At 39.6% G+C, this 23,290-nt stretch overlaps 2 protein-coding genes and 1 long non-coding RNA gene across 6 annotated transcripts in view; 2 read left to right on the top strand and 1 right to left on the bottom strand.

The window, feature by feature from the left end:
• The window catches only part of LRRCC1 (leucine rich repeat and coiled-coil centrosomal protein 1), a 19,683-nt gene extending 6,300 nt beyond the window's left edge, over positions 1–13,383 (top strand). For 2 of the 3 annotated variants that reach the window (XM_068185715.1, XM_068185730.1), the window contains 11 exons: positions 102–250; positions 1,285–1,489; positions 3,839–3,978; positions 5,967–6,168; positions 7,242–7,427; positions 8,606–8,780; positions 9,426–9,640; positions 10,506–10,714; positions 10,890–11,027; positions 12,348–12,483; positions 13,095–13,383. In XM_068185715.1, coding sequence (XP_068041816.1) covers positions 102–250; positions 1,285–1,489; positions 3,839–3,978; positions 5,967–6,168; positions 7,242–7,427; positions 8,606–8,780; positions 9,426–9,640; positions 10,506–10,714; positions 10,890–11,027; positions 12,348–12,483; positions 13,095–13,226 — 1,887 coding nt within the window. In that variant the 3' untranslated portion in view covers positions 13,227–13,383. The remainder of the gene's footprint in view (positions 1–101; positions 251–1,284; positions 1,490–3,838; positions 3,979–5,966; positions 6,169–7,241; positions 7,428–8,605; positions 8,781–9,425; positions 9,641–10,505; positions 10,715–10,889; positions 11,028–12,347; positions 12,484–13,094) is intronic. The other variant, XM_068185721.1, reaches the window with a different exon arrangement.
• On the bottom strand, positions 11,029–16,362 carry LOC137471462 (uncharacterized). The gene is made up of 3 exons (XR_010997631.1): positions 16,209–16,362; positions 15,182–15,345; positions 11,029–12,438 (listed from the first exon to the last, which is right to left on the bottom strand). It is a non-coding gene; the product is annotated as an uncharacterized lncRNA (long non-coding RNA).
• Positions 16,105–23,290, top strand: part of E2F5 (E2F transcription factor 5) — a 15,841-nt gene continuing 8,655 nt past the window's right edge. The window contains exon 1 of one of the 2 annotated variants that reach the window (XM_068185781.1): positions 16,105–16,253. In XM_068185781.1, the coding sequence (XP_068041882.1) occupies positions 16,230–16,253 (24 nt within the window). In that variant the 5' untranslated portion in view covers positions 16,105–16,229. Of the gene's footprint in view, positions 16,254–16,648; positions 16,855–23,290 lie in introns of those variants that run through there. The other variant, XM_068185776.1, reaches the window with a different exon arrangement.

The following is a 23,290-nucleotide window of genomic DNA, read 5'->3' as shown; positions in this document are numbered from 1 at the left end:
AGACAAAAAAGTCTTGTTCTACAGTTATAAATATTGTTTGTCATTTTTGGCTATGTTTGAATGTTTCCTAGTAAGTTGATGCTTATCACATTCTTGCTAAGGCACTGATTCAAGAACTGGATCAGGAGAAAGAAAGGAGGTGGAAAGCAGAGCAAGCAGAGAAGAAATTGTTAGAGCATGTCAGTGAGCTACAGAAGAATGCAAAAGAAGAAAAGAATATTCAGAGTATGGCTGTATTCACTAGAGACAGGTAGGGAAATAATGCTATAGTATAAGAGTTTGTTATGGGATTTTAGTTTCCAATAATTTATTTCGTAGGCTTAAGAAACAAGGACAGCTTTAAACAATATACTTGGAAAATAAGGCAGCAAGAAGTAGTGCGAGAATTTCTCTCAGTATTACGTAATGAAATTCCCTTCTGCAGCTTTCTTCCTGTTCTTGTCATAGAACAGTATCAGTATGCCGCTTTCCTTCATTTCTAGCTATTACTTTCCAAACAATCTGTATCATAACTATACCTTCAGTTCAAGCTCTAGTAGCTGTCCCATATCATACTTCTGTGTCCCAGTCTCCCTTTCCACATACACCTAGAGTGTTCTTTGTTTTTTTCTGCGCAGCACATTAGAACAAAAATGTTTCTGGCAGGGTAGAGTTGGCCCACAGGCAATGTATTGTGCAGGGCAGGCCTAGCACATCTTCAGAGAGCCGGTTGTCACCATCCTTGTGTGTTCTGAACAGCAGCTTTTTTAAAAAAGATCTCCTTATTTTTGGAGATGTCTGCTCCGTTTGTCTTTTTCTTAATTGTATTGTATTTATCAAAGCCGCATTTACTTTATTGTAGGAAAAACCAAGCCACATGCTTCCTGAGTTACCATCCATGACTAACTGTGAATATTTCCCTTTTTCCCCTTTTTGTTTTAGGTTCACTTTTCTGACCTTTATTTTATACCCATCTACATTTATACTGTCTTCTATAAGAGGCTTATGATGTTCCTGTAAAGCAAAGTAATACTGGAGTGTCATTTCCTAAAAGATACATCTGTGAGGTTATCTCCATCTGAAGTTTCTTAAAATGAATCTCCATATAGTAATGCTACACGTGACTTAAGTAATAGTTTATGTCTCCTTAAACAGTTTAATATGACAGTGCTATAAATAGTAAAACTCGGTAAGAAGGAAGATATGTTGCTACAACAGCTACTACTGCCTTTTTCTCAATCTATATTTGGCATGAAACTTATAAGTGAAATGTTTATAATACAACTTTTTTGCATTTATTCTCAGGTTAAATGAATTGATATTGAAAGAGAGGGATGCCAAAGCAAAACTGCAAGCAGATGTTCAACAGTTGAAAGGTGAAACTGAAAGACTTACTAATGAGCTAAATCAGGCGAAAAATAAAGAAGCAGAATATCAGAGGGCTATGCGAACTTTAGAAGAAACACTGTCCAAGATGGAGACACAGAGGTTGCAGCAGCGAGCAGCAGAGGTAAATATTTTTCATAAGTAAATAATGCAATGGCAACAGGGTGGCTACCATAGTCCTGAATACAAAGAAATGCTAGATTTTTCCAACATTGAGTCTGAGTTTTCCACAATAAAACCTGTGGTTTTTTTCTGCATAGTAGTAGTTAATAATGGCTATCCACTTTAATTGTCAATTAATGTATTTTATAAATATAAATTTTATGGTAGCCTTAAGATAAAGGAAAACAAGTCCTATGTACTTAACACTGAGAGCTGATATTTTCTGAAAGCACAGAGTGACAAAGACAAGTTTTTAAAGTTGCTAAAATCAATACACATCTTACTACTGGAAATCTAGTGGTTCTGTTCGTTTCACTGGTCTGAAGATTTATATGCTTTTAATTGCAACCAGAACAAAACAGTAATTGCTAAGAACATTAAAGATTCTGGTTAGTTTGTTTAATGTTTTGTGTTTGTTTGTTTGGGATTTTTTGGTTTTGTTTTTACAGCTGGAGAAGATAATGATGCTTTTGTAGTCAGAGGCTCTTTGTTGAGTGTACAAATATATAAGATCAAGATGCTGGACCAGATACTGCCACTATTTCTTTCTGAGAAATTAATTGCTGAATTTTCAGTGTCCTCCAATATCTACCCCTTTTGTTTGTTTATATTCCTATGTTAGTCTATTCCTGTGTCACTGAACTTAGAGAAAATGAATCTTAACACATCCATCCTGAAAAGTCTTTGAACTGATAGTGTGGTGCTCTAGGAAGTGCTGTTGTTTAGGTTCCCTGAAAGGAATGAAAATCTGGGAGTGTCCTGACAAACTGCAAAATACCATCCAAGACACCCTCTACTTTAGGGTCCTGTTTGGGCACTTGAATGAGTGGCTCTTCCATTTCTTCCTTAGCTGTAGATGCCCTGGAGCTATTACAGAATCTAGAGGTGACCTTCAGTTTAGATCAGGTATCTGCCTTTCAGTTTGAAAAGTACTAAATTTAGTGTTTTGGAGAATGGGACAGTGGGATTTGCATATGTGTGTGTGGTTTTTTCTATCCTATAAGAACGGAAACACCTTACTGATGTATGAGGCTTTTATTTTTCCTTCGCTAAGTTTGTAGAAATAAGTCAACTCTTTTGGTGGTAGTAACATTGTTTTTATTAAGGGAAGGTCTTTGTTCCTGCCTTTAAGATCCTGTAGCAAATACTCCCTAATAATTATGTTTCAGAGAATAATCATGCTTTTGAAACTAAATCCTCTTTTTCAATGTTCAGATTTAATATACCTTTGGCCTATTTTATCCATTCCAAGATTAGATTAAGAAATTCTAGAATATTTCATAGAGCTTTCTCATTGTACATCCTGGCAGTTACTTTCAGTGGTAAATTATAGTTACTCCACATAGCAAGCACTATTTAAGGCCTTCAGTCAGCATTACTAGATGACTTCTTGAAGGGATTAAAGATGGGTAAGTTTGCTATGCATCTAAATGTGTACCCTACTCCCTTGTTCTTCCTTCTTATCAAAATGGGTTCTTGCTTGACATTTTTAAGTGCTTCAATTTAGGAGAGAACTGCTTCACTTCTTCCACAAAACAAAGGAATACACTGTGATGTGTCTAAAAGTTACTCATTAAACTATTCGTGAAAATGCTTAACATAGAACATAAAAACTTACCCTTCTGAAGTGTCCTGATTTTGAATTACCATTTAATGAGTAATCAAAACCTTTTTTATAACTTTTTTCATATCTTTTTTCTTCATGTTGAATCAGAAAAGAGTTTAATATTTAAAAGGCTTAAGTCTATAAAATGGAACTACTCATAAAAGCTTGCATCGAATGGAAAAAGAGGAGTATGCCATCTGGTGTTTAAACTGATTCTACATTTTTTGTAAAATCATTAGAAAGCGGCTCTGTTGAGCAGCTCTAAACTGTATAAATCAGAAAGATTTTTACAAAACGAAGTGTTAAAAAAATGAAGTTAATGTTGAATACATCTAAAAATGTTTTGTTTGAAACTAATACAAGTATTACAATAAAAGAGTTTCTAATTGAGGAAATCGTTCTGCCAATGCACTTCTTCCACTTCTGCAGGACACCTTGAATTTCTTTATAAATTAAGTAAATGCCCTTTGTTCTTTATCAAGGTTGCTTTTTGAATTGTAGAAAGTTAAGACTTCATTTTAAACATCTTGTCTTAGATTTCTTCAACTTTTAACATATATTAAGAAAAAACCAAACAAAAAACCCCAAACAAAAAACCCCAAACAAAAAACTCTTAGAAAGCACGTGTTCCTTTGTGTTCTAATATAAAACATGAAGATTAAATTACAGTTTTAAGAAAATCTTGCTCTTGTCTTTATAACACAGATGAAACAGGTGCAAGAAGCAGAGCTTAAAGCATCAGCAAATGAAAGAGAAGTACAGTTACTTCGAATATCTGTCCGACAACAGAAGGAGAAGGTAAAACAACTGCATGAGCTTCTTGTATTAAGAGAGCAAGAGCAAAGGTATGAGGTCATTATTTTCACAAGATGCTTGTGTTGCCGACATGTTTTTTTAAAATGTGTTCTAAAGTACAGATGTGGGTTTTTTTGGGATTTGGTTTGTTTTGGGGTTTTTTGATTAGTGGGAGAGATGGTCTTTGTAAAAACATAGATGTCTTCCTGTTGCATCCCAGGTTTTGGGTTCAGATTAGGGGTTTTGATATGTATTACTCAGCCGGTTTTGTGTATCCCTTTGTACACCCCTGTTCCCCCTGCGGTGTCCAGCTCCAGATCAATTCCAGCAACCACCCCTTGCCCCTTCCTGAGGCTTCCCTGTCAGTTACCCCGTCCCTGCAACCCCATTCACCCTGGAGCCCATGTCTGTCCCTGTCACGTCCCCGTTGGCCATCCCAGTCCACGTCACTCTCTCATAGCCTGCCCCCATTGGGGGAGGGGGGCTTGCACCTCCTTTGACCCTCCCCCTATAAAACCCCACTCCATTCTTTGCTCGCCGCCATTTTGTCCACGCGGCGTTGGAGAGCGACAGTGATTCTCCATCGCAGCTCCACGCGCCAATAAAAACTCTCCAGCCAACCACGCGGACAGAGTGGACAATTCCTTCCTTCTTCATCTTGTCCCTCGTGCCCGGCAGCAGAATGCGGCCAGCCCACCCCCGGTGCGCAAACACAAAAGCACCCGGAACCAAGCGGCATCTCCGAGTCCTGCCGAGAAGCAGCGTCATTCCAGGCTCTCTGGAGCTGCGCAGGACCGGGGAAAAGAACGCAACATCGCAAGTGGTGCCCAACGTGGGGCCACGGCCAGCGGAGTGCAACGTCGCATCTTCCCACACATTTTCTTGCTCTGCAAGATATTTAAGAATATCTTGTAGATTCCTCACTCATAAGTTCATGTAGGCAACTTCCAGCCTTTCATGTGAAAGGTTTTTGTCTTAAAATATTGCTAAATTCCTTATTTTAAATACTTTATCTCTAATCCAGGAATAATCAGATAAAAATAAAATCATATTTGAATTACTGTCTGAAGAGCTGCATATGCTACAATAACACAGTGTTCAAAAAAATTAGTCAGCCTCTGCAGTACCTTGCTTGTTGGGTGGAGTGCGAGTTACTTGCTTGGCTGTTTTCCTCTTTGAAGATTTCCCTTTTTTGGAGAATACTTGAGGCTAAGTTCTGTGGTGTTCAGCTAATACAATCAAATAAATATGTGTACAAACACTATCAAGAATACGATGAGGTATAGCACTATATAATAGTGTAATACTATGGTATAATACTATATATAAAGAAAGGTTATTAATAAAATAAGCTGGTTACATTTCCTAAATTGTACAAGGGAAAATGTATTCAGATACCAAGAAAACTGCAGGTTTAGATGGGAAGAATCTTACAGCTTTGTTTTGAGAGCTTTGAATAATTACCTCATAAAGCTCCAAAAGATATAATGTGAAGGATGGTGGATATTTTATTTTATTTTATTTTTTTTGCTTTAAAGTAGACGAACAGAGTAGTGTTGAAGTAGGGTACATTTGCTTCAACATTGTCCTTTTAAGTCTCTGTGGCTACTGCTTTTCAGGTTTTGGGTCTGAGTGAACAGCAGCAGTTGTTGGGTGAGGGTGAAAGGAATGACTGACTGCAGAAGTGGGTGTCTGGCTGTACAGGGCTTTTCTCTGATTCCAGTGTCACTTCCAGATGTTTGTTAACAGCAAAGCAAACAAGTGCTAAATTGTACAAAAGCATAATTGAAAAATTTCTACAAATGTTTGAATTAAAAAGTAAGGTTATACCTTTGGGTGTTTTTAACAGTAGTCAATGGAATTTTCCTCATGCTAAGGCCATTGTCAGAGAAGACTGAAGGCTGTCTATGAGATGAAGGAATTTATCCTATTTATTATGTAATTCATTATCCTTGTTCAGTAAGACCAAGGAAATTAATTAAAAGAGCATTATGACATCCTGCAGTTCAAGTCTCAAGTGTATGCTTGGTAATTGCAGGAAAGAACTTGGAACCCGAGTTGCTTTAAATGGACCTGAATTTCAAGATGCTGTGTCAAAAGAAGTGGCTAAAGAGAAGCAGAGGCATGAACAGCGTGTTAGAGAATTGCAGGTGGAAATTAACATGTCAAACCAGAAGTACAGAGAGTTAGAAGATGAATTTCGTTTAGCTTTAACTATCGAAGCAAAAAGGTTTAAAGAAGTAAGACTAAGAGAACATTTCATCTCACAGTAGGAGGGGTTGTAGTTCTCTTAAATGTATTGAGTTTGGGCAGATATTCTGGGTGTGGTTTTTGGTGTTTTGTTGGGTTGGTTTTTTATCTCTATGATCTTTGCTCCGAGGATTCATGCAAAAATACTGGTAGAAAGGTTTGAAATATCAGTGATTAGAACAATGACAGCAAATGCCAAGTCAGCATTCAAAAAGCCCAGCATTTTTGTTCATATGTAGAACTTAATCAAAAGAAGTTTAACAAAACCCTTCTGTCTGATGTTATTAATTTCTTTTAAAATATGTTGACATTCAATTACAGTAAAACCAATTTTTTTGTTTATGTTTGGATAAGATTGTTGTTAAATATATATAGAAGTGTATTTAGTATATAGTTCCTTATTGTGTAAATTTTAAAAATTTAATTTTGGATATACATTTTGATACTCAAATTCAAAACTTGCTTGCTAAATTCCTTAGAGAATTTAGTTCTGTGACTAGTATTTACATTCTTGATATGTTAAATGAAATATTAAATTCTTCGCCTTAAACTTGGTTTTCTTTGTTTTAAGTAAGTTTTAAATAGATGGGAGAAGAGGGGAAAGAAAAGACAGGGGTTTTACCCTACAAATATTTCTGTTGCAAGAAAAAAAGTTTTGAATTAACTTTGTCTTTCTTTTGCCATTTTAATGTCAGTTTTAACAATGAGATTTATATCAAGGCATTGTTTTTAGCTCCCAACTATGGTTTTTCTGCTCTGCTTCCCATCCAGTCATGATTTTTTTTTCTGTGTGTGGGGTTTTTTTTTGTTTGTTTGGGGTTTTTTGTTATGTTTTGCTGGGTTTGGGGTTTTTTTACAAATACACAGCTGGGTAGAACCAGTTTTTCAATTTGTTGTTTCACGAACAAACCAGGAGAAAACCAATTTCAGATATTCACTAATTTCCTACAGAGTTGATGAGTTTCTGTGTCTTCACTTGAAATTCAAATGTCAGTTATGTTTGTATATGCTCATTTTTTTCCAAATGTTAGCATTTTTTAAGTCTTGTCTTATAAAATTTTAGGTAAAACAGGGGTTTGAAGAAGCTTCTGCTGATGTAGTTGAACACAAACAAGCCCTGTTTGAGTTGGAACAAAGGGAAAAAGACATGGCAAGTCTGATCCAAGACCTGACAGATTTAGTGGAAGAACAGAAAGCAAAAATTGCAGAATTAACCAAATCAAACAAAGAAGCTACAGCAAACCTAAAGGTATTTGTTTCAAAACATTTCAACTACATAGATTATTTTTTGTGATGTTTCATCTATAGAAGTTAATGATTCCATACAAGCTTGATAAACTAAAAGACACAGGTTTCCTATTGCACTAAATCCCAGTAATGCATGTCAGCCTTTATTCTTGTATCTTGCACTTCTATTTCTCACAAACACTGCTCCCCATATAGAAAAATGTCGACTCACTCATGTTTTAGAAAGTGTACTCCTTGCCCTGTGAGCAGTAGCAGTTTGTATATATCACTTGATCAATCAAAATTACATTAATAGCCCTGACCGCTTATAAATTCAAAGAAGTGGAACATGCTTCTGCACTGGTCACTTATACCAAGTAAAACTGTAATTGAACAAATATTGCAGTGTAGTTATTAGCAGCTTAGTATCTCCTTGTTGTATAATATTAGAAGTGTTATTCATTATCTACTGAGTGTCAGTTTTTAATCTTAAATACTGTGGGCGCAGTTGCTTTGTGGTAACATATTCTAGTACTGTTCTATTATCTACAAATAATTGTTTTAAATTTAATGGACATAACTTTTGAATGGTTGTGTGATCCAGTCCAGCTTTGTGCTAAAACTTGGGTGGAATACAACCCCTGCGCAGCTGTTTCTAATCTCTCCTCTACATATTGTTGTTGTTAGGGTGCCCAAACATTTTGTTGTTGTACAAAATACAATTCTGCCAGTCAGTCACGCTTTTAAGACCAATATTGAAAAATACCTATATTAAATAGCTGTAATCTCCAAAACAAAATGTAGCTTGGATAATTGAAGAGAGATATTTATCATTGGAAGTGAAAGTACATCCCAGCTTCTGCCTTCTTCTGATTCAGTTTTTAATGTCTTTATCTTTTGCTTTTCTTCACTTGTGTATTTATCATTCTAAACAGAATTTGACATTAATACTTTAGAGTGGGTATTTAGAAGTCAGCTTTACAGTTTTCTGGGATTGAAGTATGTCTATTTGAAGCAAACATTTGTGTTTCACAGCTGGAATGAGATGCAGATAGAGCCCTGAATGCAAGCAGAATATTTCTCAGTTAACTAAATTTGGTGTATATAAGGATTACTTTCCTAACCCCTTAGTATTGATTTGAAATTTTGCATATTGTTTTAAATGATCTTACTGTCTTTTCTCAATATTTGTTCATACAGTGTCGAACTGGAGAACTTGAAACTGTGATTGAGGAGGACAAACAAAAGGCTGTTCAAGTTGAACTTCTAAAAAAGGAAAATGTAAAACTTATTTCCCAGTTGACAGCCCAGGAATCTGTGATTGATGGATTAAAAATGGAAAGAAAAATATGGGGGCAGGAGTTGGCAGAACAGGGTAAAATAGTGGGGTTTTTTCTTTTGCAGAAAAAAATGGTGTTCAATATCATACCTTTCAAATAAACACTCCAATAGAGTTTTAATCATGACAGCGTCCTTGGATGCCTTCCTGATCTTACCCAGGTGTAAAGATGATGCGCAAAAATAGATGTTCTCTGGCACATGGGCTGATACAGGATCTGTAACAGCAGTTGTGGGAGTCAGCTGTGAATACCATTTATCTGTTTCCTAAAAATGTGAAAATGCCATGAAGTTGTACAAAGAACTTTTAAACATGAAACTATAAAAAACAAAGATCTGTAAATAATATTACGTAATGCTTGTTGCCTAGCAGGGAAATCTAATATGAAAATTTCAGTATATATCTTAAAAGAGTGTTAAATGCTGGAGAAAAAAAAAGTTTGGGCATTTTTAATTTTTCTCTATTCCTGTGATTCAGCACCACCTTGTGGTCTTTAGGGGTCAATAAGAATTATTGCCAACTATTTTTCAGAGACATTTTCAAAAATTATAAAACACAGACCTTCAGTTTTGCATTTCCTCTTAAGTGTTACGTACCCACAGATTAAATCCCTACAGTGTTTCCAGTGGGCAAAACAGTCAAACCTTTGGTTTGTAAGGTTCTTACCTTCGCCTCCCCCAGCCCAATCTCCCAACATTCCACATCTTGAAATCAATATCCTTTTTTGTCCAGGAGCTCATCTTGCACAAGATCGGGGGAAACTGGAGGCAAAAATTGAAGTTTTAACAAATGAGATTGACACGTTAAAAAAGCAAAAGGAACAGGACAGTGATACCATAAAAATTAAAAACAAAATAGTGGATGATCAGACAGAAACAATTAGGAGACTAAAACAAGTAAGTGCCATATCTGACAATTTGTGTGCTTATCTTTCATTGCAAATCTTAATTTTAGCTGTCACAAACCCTTTGATAAAAGCTGGGTCTGCATTTTCAGTTTTCCAACTCACATATTAAAATCAGGCTGTCAGTGGCAATTCATTTCACTAAGAGCAGAAGAGGGCTTTTTATTAAATTGATGCACAGTGATGCTACTTTGAATCTCTCACTGAACCATATTTATGTACAGACTTTTTTCTCTTTGCCTTGCTTCAGTTTATTCTTGATAATGATTCTGAGAAAGCTGAAACTAGGATAGCATAATTTTTCCTGAGTGTTTAAAAGAAAAGGATAAATAATTTTTAAAAGTTTGCTTCACATTTATTTTACAACATAAATATTTTTTCTTTATTTTGTTCATGTAAAACAGTATTTTGGCAGCAGAGGTAATATGTTTTGTCCCAAAAGCTCCATTTGTCTCATTAAGAGACTTAAAACCTTAGCTTATTGATCAAAGTTTTATAGCATGTTATGTCAGTCAAAATTAGATGCATTAGTCATTGTTACACAGATTGTGAGTTCAGTGACTTACATATAAGTTGTTTATTCAACTCTTAACCAGAATAAGAGCTCAAAATACCTTTTTTCTTATCTTGCTTTCAACTTCAGATTTATGTTTTGATGACATTTTTTAAATTCAGACTTCTTTCAGATGAAGATTAAGTAACTGACTATCACTTTACTAAGTGTTCTTCATACATTCTGAAGAGTAAACTTTTATGTTGTACTCTGCTTTATTCCATCATAGAGTAAACACATATTCTTAAGGGGTAACAATAAAGTTAAGGGAGTTTGTGTGATCTAAAATATTTATCTTCTAAAGGGTTTACAAGAAAAAGATAAACAAATCAAAAAACACCATGAAGAAAATCGGGAAGCTCAGAAATTGCTTCAAATACAGTTGGATGAAAAAGCTGCTGAATGTGAAAAGCTAATGAAAATATTAGAAAGGCAAAATGAAAGAAAAGAGGAATTAAAGCAACTGCTAGAAGAAAAAGAAGTCGAACTTGATGACATTAAGAATGCACACAGGTGATACAAATCACAATAATTCTTTGGGGTCATTGTATTCAACACTGCTCCGAAGTTATTCTTGCTTGCTATTAAAACCCACAGATATGAGGAAAAATGGAAGCATGAGAAACTTTTCTGCCTTCCTAAGAAGTGGTATTTACATTTATTGTAAATATGTGCATTTTCTTTTCAGTGCACTGAAAAAGAGGTGGCAAGGTAAAGGAGAGCTATTAAGCCAGCTGGAGGTGCAGGTTAAACAAATGAAGGAGAACTTTGATTTCAAAGAAAAGAAGCTGATTGAAGAGAGAAATAGAAGTCTTCAAACTCAAAGGTGAACACTTTAATAGTTTATTTTGTGACTACTCAGTTACTGTAGAGTTGCACTATTAACAACTGTGCAGAAATGCTCGATTATGTGGTGAAAGAATGTGTAATACTTTTTTAACTACTTGGTGAGCCCAGTTACAAACTGGGCCTAGAAGGAATTCTTGCTTTATAGGTGACTTACTTCGTGGAATTGGCATTCAGTTACAGCACTCAGCATCTGAACTTTTTATTTTCATTTTCTTTGAAAATAACCTCATACAATTGGCCTCATCCCATCAATCTAACCTGCCCTGATCCCTTCTGTAGAGCCTTCCTGCCCTCCAGCAGATCAACACTCCTGCCCAACTTGGTGTCTGTTAATCACTGTTTCAGTCTGTGACAGACTGTTTCTACATTACCTGTCATTCTTTTCCCATACAAATAGCAAGATTTTAAATTTATTTTCTTGTTCTTCTTACTGTCAATTTCTTCAGTCAATTAACAGTTAAATATGAGATGATACAGAAACAAGTACTCATAATCTAAAAAATTATTTCATATGCTTCTGGAATGATGGAGAAGTTTGCTAAACTGATGATTTTTACTTTATTCTTTGGCCCCCTTTTCATGTTTTTCTTCCTTCCTCCCAACTATTCTTGAGAAAATACCAGCTAGTTAATAGGACTGCATAAAAAGAAAAAAACAGAACTACAACAAATCAACAACAAACAACAATAACAAAAAAGCCGAACAAAACAAACCACCTCAAATAGTCAACAGTATTGGCGTTTGAAACTGTCAGAAGATCAATAGTGAAACTGAAATTTTTGTTCTAAATAATTCTGGTTTGTTTCAGAATTTTGTTGTAAATTAATTGTATAAAATTGCCTTGCATTTTGTTCCTACATATTTAAGAATTATTCCTTATAAGCAGAATTTGCTTAGAGTTAAAGAAATGCTTCTTTATGGGGAAGGAGACACTTTTCTATTTCTGTGAGACAGGCTCACAGGCTGTTCACAGGATCACACAGTTCATTCACTTGGGAACCAAAAGCAAAAGGAGGTGTTTGAAAATAGGTAGAGTTCTTGTCCATGTTGACAGTAGCAAGCCCTAACCTTCATATCCTTTGCTAGTGATTAAATGCCTCTCCTTAGAGAATGCCAGAGGTCCTAAACACAGTGCATAAAGCTAGAACTTGTACTTCAGAAAACAGGACACTTCTGATGCCAATATATAATTGTCTTAATGCTTCAGTTATTAAAACCTTATCAAAGGCAGAACTGGACAAACCAAAATACTTCAGTTGTTTGCAGGACCATGATATCTTTTCAATCATTTTTTTAGGATTGCTGTGGAAAAGCTTCATAAAATGGATAATGCTTTCAGAAAACAACTGGAGTCAGTGTTGGCAGCACATAAGGAAGAACTCTTGCACCTGGAAAATGAAAAGGAAAAACAAATTGAAGCAGCAAATGAAAAAGTAATTTTAATACTCAATTTATACATTTATTGTATTTGCATTTTTGTTCTACAGTGCTACAAGAATGGTGCTTGGAAGTCTCCTGTTTGAATCTATGAGGCTGACTGGATGGAAACAGTCCTGGTTTAGTACTCAGTCTTTGCACAGCAAGAAAATATCTAGACTTGTGCCATTGTAATGTTTTATATTCAAGCAAAGTAAAGCTCTCCATGCTATGCAGCTGTTATGAATCAATAGCTAAACATTTCCTTATCCATACAGGCAAGAGTAATGATTATCTATGCCAGATAATCCATTTAACTCACCTATGCCAACCTTAACTGTTACTGTTTCTGTATCTACTGCATTCTTCCTTAACATGACAACTGGTGCTTTTGTTCATTAGTAAGTTTTCTGTATTATACAGTACTTGCTACCTCCTAGCAGATTAATATATTTTTAAAAGAAAAAATTCTGCTTCTTCATCCAGTATCAAGAGTAATGCATTTAATATTCAAACACAAGCATATAATCTTGCATTGCTTATCAGTGTTAAAAATTGCCAAGATTATATGGGTTTAGGTGTATTAAGAAGAGCAAGAATTCTGCTTCATCTCTGTGTGCTCTTTCAGGTCTACTCTGTTGAAGAAGAAATGCGAGAGCTTCTGCAAGAAATGGCAAGCAGTAAAAAAGCCATGGAAAATAAAATACGACGACTTACAGATGCACTGAATGATATTCAACAAGACTTTGAAGATTATTAATACTTATACTAAAAATGTATATTACACAAGCAGTTTCATCCACTACAATGCACTTTTCCTTGTTTTCTAGAGAATTAAGTCTTTGTTGTGTATTTTGATAGTTCAGGGAGCATACAAATGTTTTTACATTATTTTCATAATAAATAGTTATTTCTAACCTTTGTTTATTTTTAACTGCTCTCAAAATGGGTCAAAACATGTATAGATGAAAAGCATCATATGAAATTAGGAATTAGCATATTTAATAAGAGAAAAGGAAGTCAGAAAGTTCCAAGCCAAAACCTTGAAGCTTTGCTTCAATGAGGTAAAGATTCTTGTAATGAGAGAACCAAGAACGTTGAATCACAGAAGGGTTTGTTTTGAAAGGGACCTTAAAGATCATCCAGTTCCAACATCCCTGTCATGGGCAGGGACACCTTTCACTAGACCAGGTTGCTCAGAGCTCCATCCTACCTGGCCTCAAATACTTTCAGAGATGGGGCATTCGCAGCCTTTTTGGACAACGTGTTCCAGTGCCCCACCACCCTCACAGTAAGGAATTTTTTCACCTAATCTAAACCTTCTGTCATTCAGTTTGAAACCATTCTCCCTTGTCCTGTCACAACATGCCCTTGTAAATAGACTCTCTCCATCTTTCTTGTACCTGAAAACAGGTCTAATCTGCCACTATTGGAGAATGTGCAACTCCTGCAACTTAGAGTGGCTTTTTTGGCAGTGTAGTTTGGTTTTCTCCACAGCAATAGGCTTTTGAAATAGAGGAGATAATAACCTAAGAGCTTCTTAGGAAGCAAAACATAACCCTTATGTTAATATATTGTTAGACTTATTTCATGGTAGAGGCTTTACCATCTCTACAGTACTCAGGTGTTTACTTCATTTGCTTGTTCTCAGAAGATCCTGAACTTAGTGAACTACCCCGTCCTCTGAAGCATTTTCATGCTGCTGAAGTAAAGGGAGCCGTGAGCAGTAAAATCACGGGGACACGCTGGTACACCAGGTGGGGCTATTTAGTGTTCCCTTGCTCCTCGCAGTAGCTGCAGCAGAGACCTGTTGCTCCAGTGACCATAGCAGTCCCTAACACGACTTTACCATCAATTGTTCAGAACCCAGGCTCTAGCACATTGGCACAGTGTAATTGATGGTGCATTTTGGTGGCCAGCAGCCCTTTAAAATTATTTAGTGCTAGTAAAAAGCCCTGGCCTTTGGGTAACTGTGTGAGGCCTGCTGGGTTTGTTACCAGTTTGTTAATGAAAGCTTGTGTGAACCACAGCTTCATACCATCTGCTTCTTGTTATGAGGTGCAGCTTAGGGGATGACAAAGGTCTTGAAAACATGACAAGTTAAAAGCAGAGGCTACGGCAGTGAAAACAAAATCCTGATGATCAGTGATAAGTCTTTAACAAAGCACAACCTTGAAATATGGGAACAAACTCTTTGTTTTAAAAATTGAGGTAGCAGTAGCAAAGCAAAATTAAAAAAAAAAAAAGCCCAACAACTGAATGAGGCACCTGCAAGAGTCTGGGAAAACACTCCCCACTCTGCTTTGCACGGGGGGAGGTGTGTAGGGCTGGAAACTGTCTAAAGATTGCACTCTCTTAGAAAAGGGTAACATTCCAAATTTGTGGAGGGGACAGAAAGCAGACACCTGCTTCAGCTCTGACTCCCTGCATGGTGTTCCCACACTTGACCCATGAAAACACCAGGAGTGAGCCATCAGCTATAATGGGGTGTCTGCACTGTGGTATTTATTCTCAGCTAAGGTAGGAGAGAGCTGTTAGGGACTGTTTGCTTGGAATCTGTGCCATTGGTTCATAATATGTAAAAATTCAGAAATACTGGTAATGGTTAGCAGGCTGTAAGAACAAACTCTATCAATTTTCTAAAAGCAGAAGAATTTTTTTTTTTACTCTTGTGCTCTATATACTCAGTCCACAGTATGTGAGGGAAACGCTCACCTGGAAAGCTGTTCAATAGTACTTTCATGGATATCACTGGTGCAGGAAACATGCACCACTTCAGAGTGCTTTTCTGGCATGTTGATCAAGTGTTTCCTGGGGCACTGCTTTTTTCTTTGCTTATTATTTGACCAAGCTACACTTTGGGTGAAGTAATTGAATACCTGGAATGCACCAGGAAGTTAAAAGAACTTATTCTTCCCCCGATTCAATTTCTTAATATCTCCTCTAACTCCAAAATTGTTGTTCTGAAACTTTCTGATTTCATCATAGGGAGTTGTTAACATTTTTAACATGAATTCTTTCTATTCCTTGCTCTTGGCTCAGGAATTTCATATTACAGTACTTGGATGTGTTAGTAGTGCTTGGAACATTTGTTTTTCTTGCACATGACTCCATCTTTGGCATTGTTTCCCTCTTTATGCTCACATGGCTTCCTTACAGCTTTTTAATAAGTGTTTAAATTATTATTACCTTAAAAATGGTAAAATAATAAAGACATGGTGCAAGTGAAAGCTGCACTGAATTTACCTATTCACAAGGATAAATTTCAACCCAGCATGACTGAAAGACATAACTTAATAAAATAAATAAATTTAATTAAATAAAAATATAAACAAAATGTGAACACTGACCTTGTCAAATGCAAGGCATGCTCTCATGCATTAACCATGACAATTTAAAATCAATTCCATGATTAGACTTTCATTTCCCAGCTAGAGAATGATCTGTTTCAATCAATACTGAGTATGGAGTCAAGAAATTCTGGTGTTACTTGAGACCAGGACTGTGCTTCCAGGTCCAGAGAGAGTGTTAGCAGGCACATGTTATGAATATGCGATGGCCTGTGCAGGTGCAGCTCCTGCGTGCCCTGGCACACCCAGGGTCCACTGCGAGCCCCACTGCCTTGTGTCATGGGTAGCTGAGGGTCTGCTCTTCTTTCCGTGCATCCCCGGAGTTTTTGCACAGTATGGACTTTAACGCTCCTCTGCTTTTATTCGATGGTAACTGAGGGAAAGAGGTGTACCTGAACTAAGGCCAAGTATATATGGACATCAGTGGAAGGGGCTGGGTAAGCATGGAAAATTCGCTGTGCCCCTGGCCAGATCATCAGCGTGTCTTGTGCCTGGCCTGGGGGGTGTGCGAACACCGTCTGCAATGAATCTAAGTGGTTTTATATCAAATGCGAACCGTGGCGACAAGGAGCTATCGAGGCGACGACAGACAGGCTCGTGGGACATGTCTGGCCGACTGCAGGCCAGGGCTATCCGTCAGGGGGGCCCTGAGCGAGAGTCGGGAGCAGCCCGACCCAGCCAACTGCAATCCCTCCCTCGCACGCCGCGGGACCGCCCTCCCCGCCACGGCCGGAGGGGGCCGGGCCCGTCCCCCGTCCCAGCCCCAGCCCCGCGGCCGGACCGTGCCGGTGTCCAGGCAACGGCGGCGGCGTCACTTCCTGCGGGCCGCCCCTCCCGCCGCCGCGCTGGGCCGGGGGCCGCGCTCCCGCTCGGGCCGTTGCGGCGGTCGCGACACGTGGCCCCGCCGGCGGCATGGCCGCGGCGGCCGAGGCTGCGGGCGGCGGCAGCAGCCGCCACGAGAAGAGCCTGGGGCTGCTGACCACCAAGTTCGTGTCGCTGCTGCAGGAGGCCAAGGACGGCGTGCTGGACCTCAAAGCGGTGCGAGAGCGGGGGGGCGGCAGGCGGCACCGCCGGGCCCGGCCGGGCACAGGGCCCGCCGCGCTGCAGCCGGGGCGGCGCAGCGCGGGGACCGGGCAGGGCCGCCCGCTCCCTCCTCCTTTCCTCCCTTCCTTCTTTCCCTACCGCCCGCCCGGCGTGGCGGGGCCTCCCCCGGCCGCTGACGGGCTGCGGGTGCCTGGTGATGGCTGACAGCTGCCGCGGTCGGCTAAAACACGCGTTTCGGCTCTTTATAAAGGGGTCTAAGGGGCACCGTGTATTAAGTTTAACTTACTGAGAGTGGTCTTATTGACTGTGCCCTGTTCTGGGCTCTTGAGTAGAAGAAAGACAAGGAGCTACTGGAGAGGGTCCAGCAGAGGGCTACAAAGGTGTGCGGGGTCTGGAGCATCTCTTATATTTTGTATTCTCTTATGAGAAGAGACTGCGGGAGCTGGGCCTGTTTAGTCTGAAAAGAAAACATTGAGAGCAGGTCTCATTGGTGCATGTATATCTATATCTTACTTATTGGTGCGTGCCAAGAGGATGGTGCCAGACTCTTTGGTAGTGCCCAGTGACAGGATGAGGAGCAATGGCCATAAACTAAAGCACAGAAGTTTCACCTCAACATGAGGAAGAACTTCTCTACGTTAAGGGGGGCAGAGCACTGGAACAAGCTGTCCAGGGATGTTGTCGAGTCTCCCTCTCTGGAGACATTCAGAACCCACCTGTGCACCTGCTCCGGGAGACCCTGCCATGGTGAGGGTTGGACTAAATGATTTCCAGAGGTCCCTTCCTGCCTTAACAATTCTGTGATTTTTTTTTACTGCCCTATGTTGCTCTTTGCACTGACTTAGTGTATGGGCTGCTGTTTAAACCTGTTTCTTGCACCCCCCTCCTTTAAGCAGGAGAAAACCATGTTGAAAAACAGACCATTGCCACCTTATGCTCTCTGTGTGTGAATCAAAGAAGCTGAATTGGCACAGGAGTGACAAATCATTGTCACCCAGCTCTGCAGGCAGCCTGCTGCCTCCAAGGCATGTGTGTGGCTGCAGCGGCTGGAGCCTCTCCAATGATGCCCTAGGACCACCCCACCTTGGCAGGGTCCTGTTGCCAGGAGGTCGCTGTGTTGCAGGAGAGATCCTTGCTGCTGTGTCCTGCCAGTTCCCTGGAGCATGCTGCTGCTCTGGCCCAGGAGCTTGGGCCCTCTGGGCTATTGGGTATGCAAGGCATTGGGTTAAAGGTATGTTAACCTAAGTGGTTAAGGTTGTCAATGAGCCAGCTGAGTTGTTCAGCAAAGTGCAGCAAGAGGCTGGCTTGGTGCTCTGCTTGAAGTCCTTTCTGGAAAACTGACCTATTTTTTGATTGCTCTTAATAGACCCCAGGAGGTAGATGGTGTTCTCGGAGCTTTTTTTGTGTATCCCTCTTCAGAGCGGATGCACTTTAGTGATGTTACTCTGGCTAATTAAACTTCAGGGTGAATAGGGAAGGGCAATGATAGGTTTTATATTCCTCATTTAGTTACGCTGTGTTCTGGACAAGTTGATGAGCTCCTTAGTATTAGTTGCCTCTTTATCTAGCAAAACAGAATGAAAATTTCTAGATCTTTGGGATTGTTGTGCAGCTTCTTTTAGTGTCTGCTACATCTTGAGAGATGCTCCAGGTCAAGCTGAGTAGCAAAACATACTCAGTGTGAAAGACATCACGCCCAAAAGCTTGGCTTTAAGTGCCAAAGAGGATTGACTTGAACAATAAAGTTGGGCTGAGTAGTGGGATGGAGCAATGCTTCTTGTTCTCTTTAGTGAGAAAGGTACCTACTCAGAGGGAGTGAAAGTGTTGATAGCCACAGAAGAGTTAAGTGGGCATTGCAGCCAGTCACAGGCATTTCTGCTCAAGACCTATTGGAGACTGGTTTCTGAATTACAGGTTACAATTTGTTGAAAGTAAATACTAACTGCAGTGCATAAACTGTTGGTACATTCATAAGCAGTGAGTCAGAACATACATTTCTGAAACTGGTTTTCTCCTAAATAAGCCATATATCTAATGAAAAATGAAGACCAGTTTGTGTGTTTGTGTAAAGCCAGTGTGCTCAGCAAACTGAAGAGCAGGACAGCCTTGAAATGGAACAGAGCATTCCAAGAAATTATTCATGCAGTGAACACCTTTAAGTGTCTCCCTGCTGGCTGGTATTGACTGTCTGATGTGCTGCTGATTGGTATTTCTGTAGCAAAACCAGCAGTAGAAAGAAAATAGAATTTGAAAACAGGTGGATTTCCAGCTTTGTGATTTAGCAGTTGAGAAGGAACATTTGTTCTATGGGACGTTTTCTGGTGATCTTTAACACCTCTATAACTATAGTTTAACAGGGTGTAAGAGGAAGCTGTGAAAATGTTTTAGTGCTGGACACTGGTAATATCTGAGAAATTGTGGGAATGGAAGTGAGAATTTTCTTCACTTGAAATTTGAATTTTGTATTTACTTTAAAATCAAACAGCGATTCTAAAATAATGATATACTTTTCATGGAATAGTGCCATATAAAGAAATCTACTTACGGAATTAAGTTTAAAACACTAAGGGATGATATAGAAGGGAAAGAAAACTAAATTTCTGTCTGCAGCAACCCATGAATTGCAGGGAAGAGAGAAAAACAGCAAGATGAGTGAATAAGGGATAAACCACCTGAATGGATGCTGTTCATACTGTACAATACTTGTGCCCTAATTTCTTAAGTGGGCTTCATTTCTAGCAGAATACCATCCCTACTCTAATGATAGTTAAGTAGTGTTTCTGATCATCAGTGCAAAACAGGAGATACTCTGAAATCTACTTGTTTTAGAAGTGTACTGGTCAGGGGCAAATAACTAACTGCCTTACACTTGCTGTACTCCACAAAAGAAGAAAGAGCCTGTCTATTAGATTTTACATTCCCTTAGTGTTAATGTTGCAATGACATTCAGTACTTTTATATACAATTTGGTAAGAGCACCATTCAATTTAAAACTCTCATCAAACTGTTGACAGCCTGCTTGGGGAGAAAATGTTGTCATGTGGTACAGGCAGAGTTCAGAAGATGCAGGACCTCCTTCCTTTGACAGACACACGGAGAGAGCAAGCGGGCAGTGCTTTGTGAAGTTTCTCGGTAATTACTCTGTCGGTGCTCTATCAGTTCCTCCTCTCTCTAGGGCTAATGAAGCACATTTACACCTGATAATTTCTGCTGCCTTTTGTCAGCTCCCAGAGAGCAAACAAGTTGAGGGGTGGGAGCTACAAACTCCCACCTGCCCTTTTCCTGGCCTTCCTTTCTTATTTCTGGGCATGTGTGCCTGCCTGCAGCTGAACCTGTGCTGTACAGTGTGTTTTCTGTATTCCATAGCTCTGTGCTTAGATAGCTTTTTCCAGCTCTGAACTTGTCTATGAGACACTCACGAGTGCTTGGCTTGAATACATATTTAATCAAAGTCTGAGGAGATATTAGGAGGAATAGAGTTCAGCAGCTTAACATTAGAAGGATTTTATGAAAGAACTCTGAATGTGGAAGCTATGTCCACCCATGTCAGCAGGGCCATTGTTGCAGATGTGCCTTTCTTGACACAGGCTAAGAAGAGATGAGTTTTAACAGTGTGTTTGACAACAGATTTGAGTCAGGAAGCCCTTTTCATTATTTAAATTATTAGTGAATTGTTTATATGGAGGACTGAACTTCATTTCTGATCCATGTACCTGGCAGAAGGTATCACACTGATAACTGCTAGAATGTCAGGGAGGAACTTCTCAATTGCTTTTTAAAATATCTGTGAAAATTTTAAAAGATAATTAGATTATAAGGGCTGTACCAGAAAGCTAGTGAATGTCTGGATTAAACTTTTCATCTTGGGAACTGGCCCCAGCTTGTGTTGGAACTCTTGTTGCAAGTAGTTGAACTTCGTAGCAATGATTGAATTGTATACAGGGCTAGACAAGCCAAATACCTATGTAACTGTGGTGTCCATCTTCCTATGAACTGAGCTCCTGTCCTGGGGATCTGGAGCTGCTGGTGGTGAATCTGCTCCTGGTGTTCATGGGAGCTGTGCTTTGGGCATACAAAATGCAATAGCATTTAGAGTGGAACAATTACTTCAACTTCGGAACTTTTGAAATTGGACACTCAGAAAAAGTGACTTATTAAAAAAAAAAATCTTAAGCTTTGGTTTTATAGCTCCAAATGTATGTATATTGGTATCTTTTGCTACCAGTATAGTTTGAAAATACATTAACATTAGTAAAGCATTTATACTTTGTAGACAGGCCTTTGGGAAAATTTCAAGAGGTAATGCAATGTCTCCAGAGCAGCTTCTTCACTGTTCAAGCCATGAGTGGTATACTGCGGCGGCTCCCTGCCACGACCTCAAGCAGTCGAGATGCGCCGGCCAGCCCTGCCCGTGTGAGGCCGGTGGCCGCCACGTGCGCGGGCACTCCATGGGAACGGCGCCTGCCACCCTGGTAGTGCTGAGCGCTGCGGCGTGGCTTACGCAGCTCTGGTAGCCTCACACGCTGAGAGGAGATGAAGGGACGAGAGAAGGACACTTGTTCGTGAGCCCAAAGAGTCTTTATTCCCCCAGGCGGGGCAGGAACAAAGCGCTCTCGGGGTGGGTGCAGTGACAAATGCCGACAAAACCACGGATAACAGCAGATTAAATAGGGAGTGGGCGGACAGGGGTGTAAACCTGTTTCTCCCAATGGGGACAAACGAGAGACAGGGCTGACAACCCACAGGGAGTGAACAAACCCTGACTGATGGGAACAAATGAGGAGAAAACAGGGAGAGGTGAGAAGATTGACAGGAACCCGGGGATCCAAGTGGCGGGAACTCTCGGGGTAAACAACTTGGAACAAACCACTGTGAGGGGAACAATGGGGGAGTACAAGGAACAAACCCAACTAACATTAATAAAACAACTGACTAAATAAACCCAAACCACAACAGTATACTAAGCCCTAGGTAAATGTGTGGAGCAGTGGGAAAAAAGGCAGAAAGTTGAATAGCATCTAAGTGTGTGCTGTCCATTACTTGCAGTGAATAATGTAAACAGCCTGCAGAATAACTGAAGACTTTGAGATCTATGGGGTGCTGATTCAGCGTTGTGCAAACGGCATCAACTCTGTCACTTGCTGGATTTTTAAGGTTCTCTTGCAGTCCTTGGGAGCAGTGTGTATGTATGTAGCAGAAATAGCAAATTAAGATAGCAGGTGCATACCTACTGAAACAAGTGATCAAAGAGCCTGTTTCCTTGGAGAGGACTAAACTGCACTTTATATGTATTTGCATGCATCTTGTTTTGTTAGTTAAGAAAATGTTTTAAAAGACCCATACGGAAGACCATACATAAAATAAATGCTGCTAATGGTGTCAGTGGAAACAGTGTTTAGTGGGTATATCACTGTCAAGGAGAAAAGAGCAGTGTTTATACTTCATGGCTAAAAGAGTATTTTTTATAATCTCTGTTCTTTCTTTTTATCCTTTCAACTTTCTTTCAGTAGAAAAAGGTAATGGTGCTATTAAGCAAAGAAATTTGGTTTTCCTTCCAGGTTATGGTTGTCTCAAGCTGTACCTTTCTTTCATATAGGCTGCTCACAAAAAGCGTAAATTTAATAGATTGTTGGAACAAACTGAAATAAACCATTATGTTCCTGTAGTAGAAAATATTTACCTTTATGCATTAGTTGAAATTCAGAAGTCTTTGCCTACCCTTCTCTTATTTTTTTTTCTATTTGTTTAATATATACAATCCCATGTAATCATTGTATTTAGGTGTCCCGAGTAACTACAAAGTCGGACTCCTCTCAGCTTTCCCTTCTTTTAGTGACTATCCTTTGAACTTGTGCTGCTTCTCAGGTGTGGAAGGCATGAGTAGCTCATTTGCTTATTTTATCTTAACTCTTTGCATCAGTTACACAAAAGTCACCATGGAGAGCAAGAAGTAAGGCACAAAGTGGTTGCCTCTGCCTGATGCTGCTTTGCTCGGAGGGGCGAGGTGTGGCAGCCCTCAGATGCACTGCACAGCTGGCTGTGTGTCAGCAGCAAGGTCCAGGGCAGCTGTTCCAGGGTGCTGGTACTCAGTGTGACAGATGGAGTGAGCCCTTGTGCCCTGTGAGGGACATTTGTGCGAGGACAACGCTGGCCTGAAATACTGCAGCTCTCCTGCAGCCACTTGGTGAAACTACAGCCCTGTTGGTTGGTATCCTGGCACCACTGAACCCAAACAAAGGCTGTAATACCTCGAGTGTCAGTGGAAGGAATGATAAACTTAGTATGTCCTTGGCTTCAGAGGCTTGCCCCACTGCAAGGCATCACTGCCTGCCTTCCATACCTTTTCCTGCTCTCCAGAAAGAGCATGGCAAGCTCCTCCATGCAGTTGAATATGCTCCAGATACCAGCCATGGTCTTTGCAACCCCTGTG

This window comes from Anomalospiza imberbis, chromosome 1, assembly GCF_031753505.1.
Source record: "Anomalospiza imberbis isolate Cuckoo-Finch-1a 21T00152 chromosome 1, ASM3175350v1, whole genome shotgun sequence".
Lineage (NCBI taxonomy): Eukaryota > Metazoa > Chordata > Aves > Passeriformes > Viduidae > Anomalospiza > Anomalospiza imberbis.
This window is presented reverse-complemented; position numbering and strand designations above follow the sequence as displayed.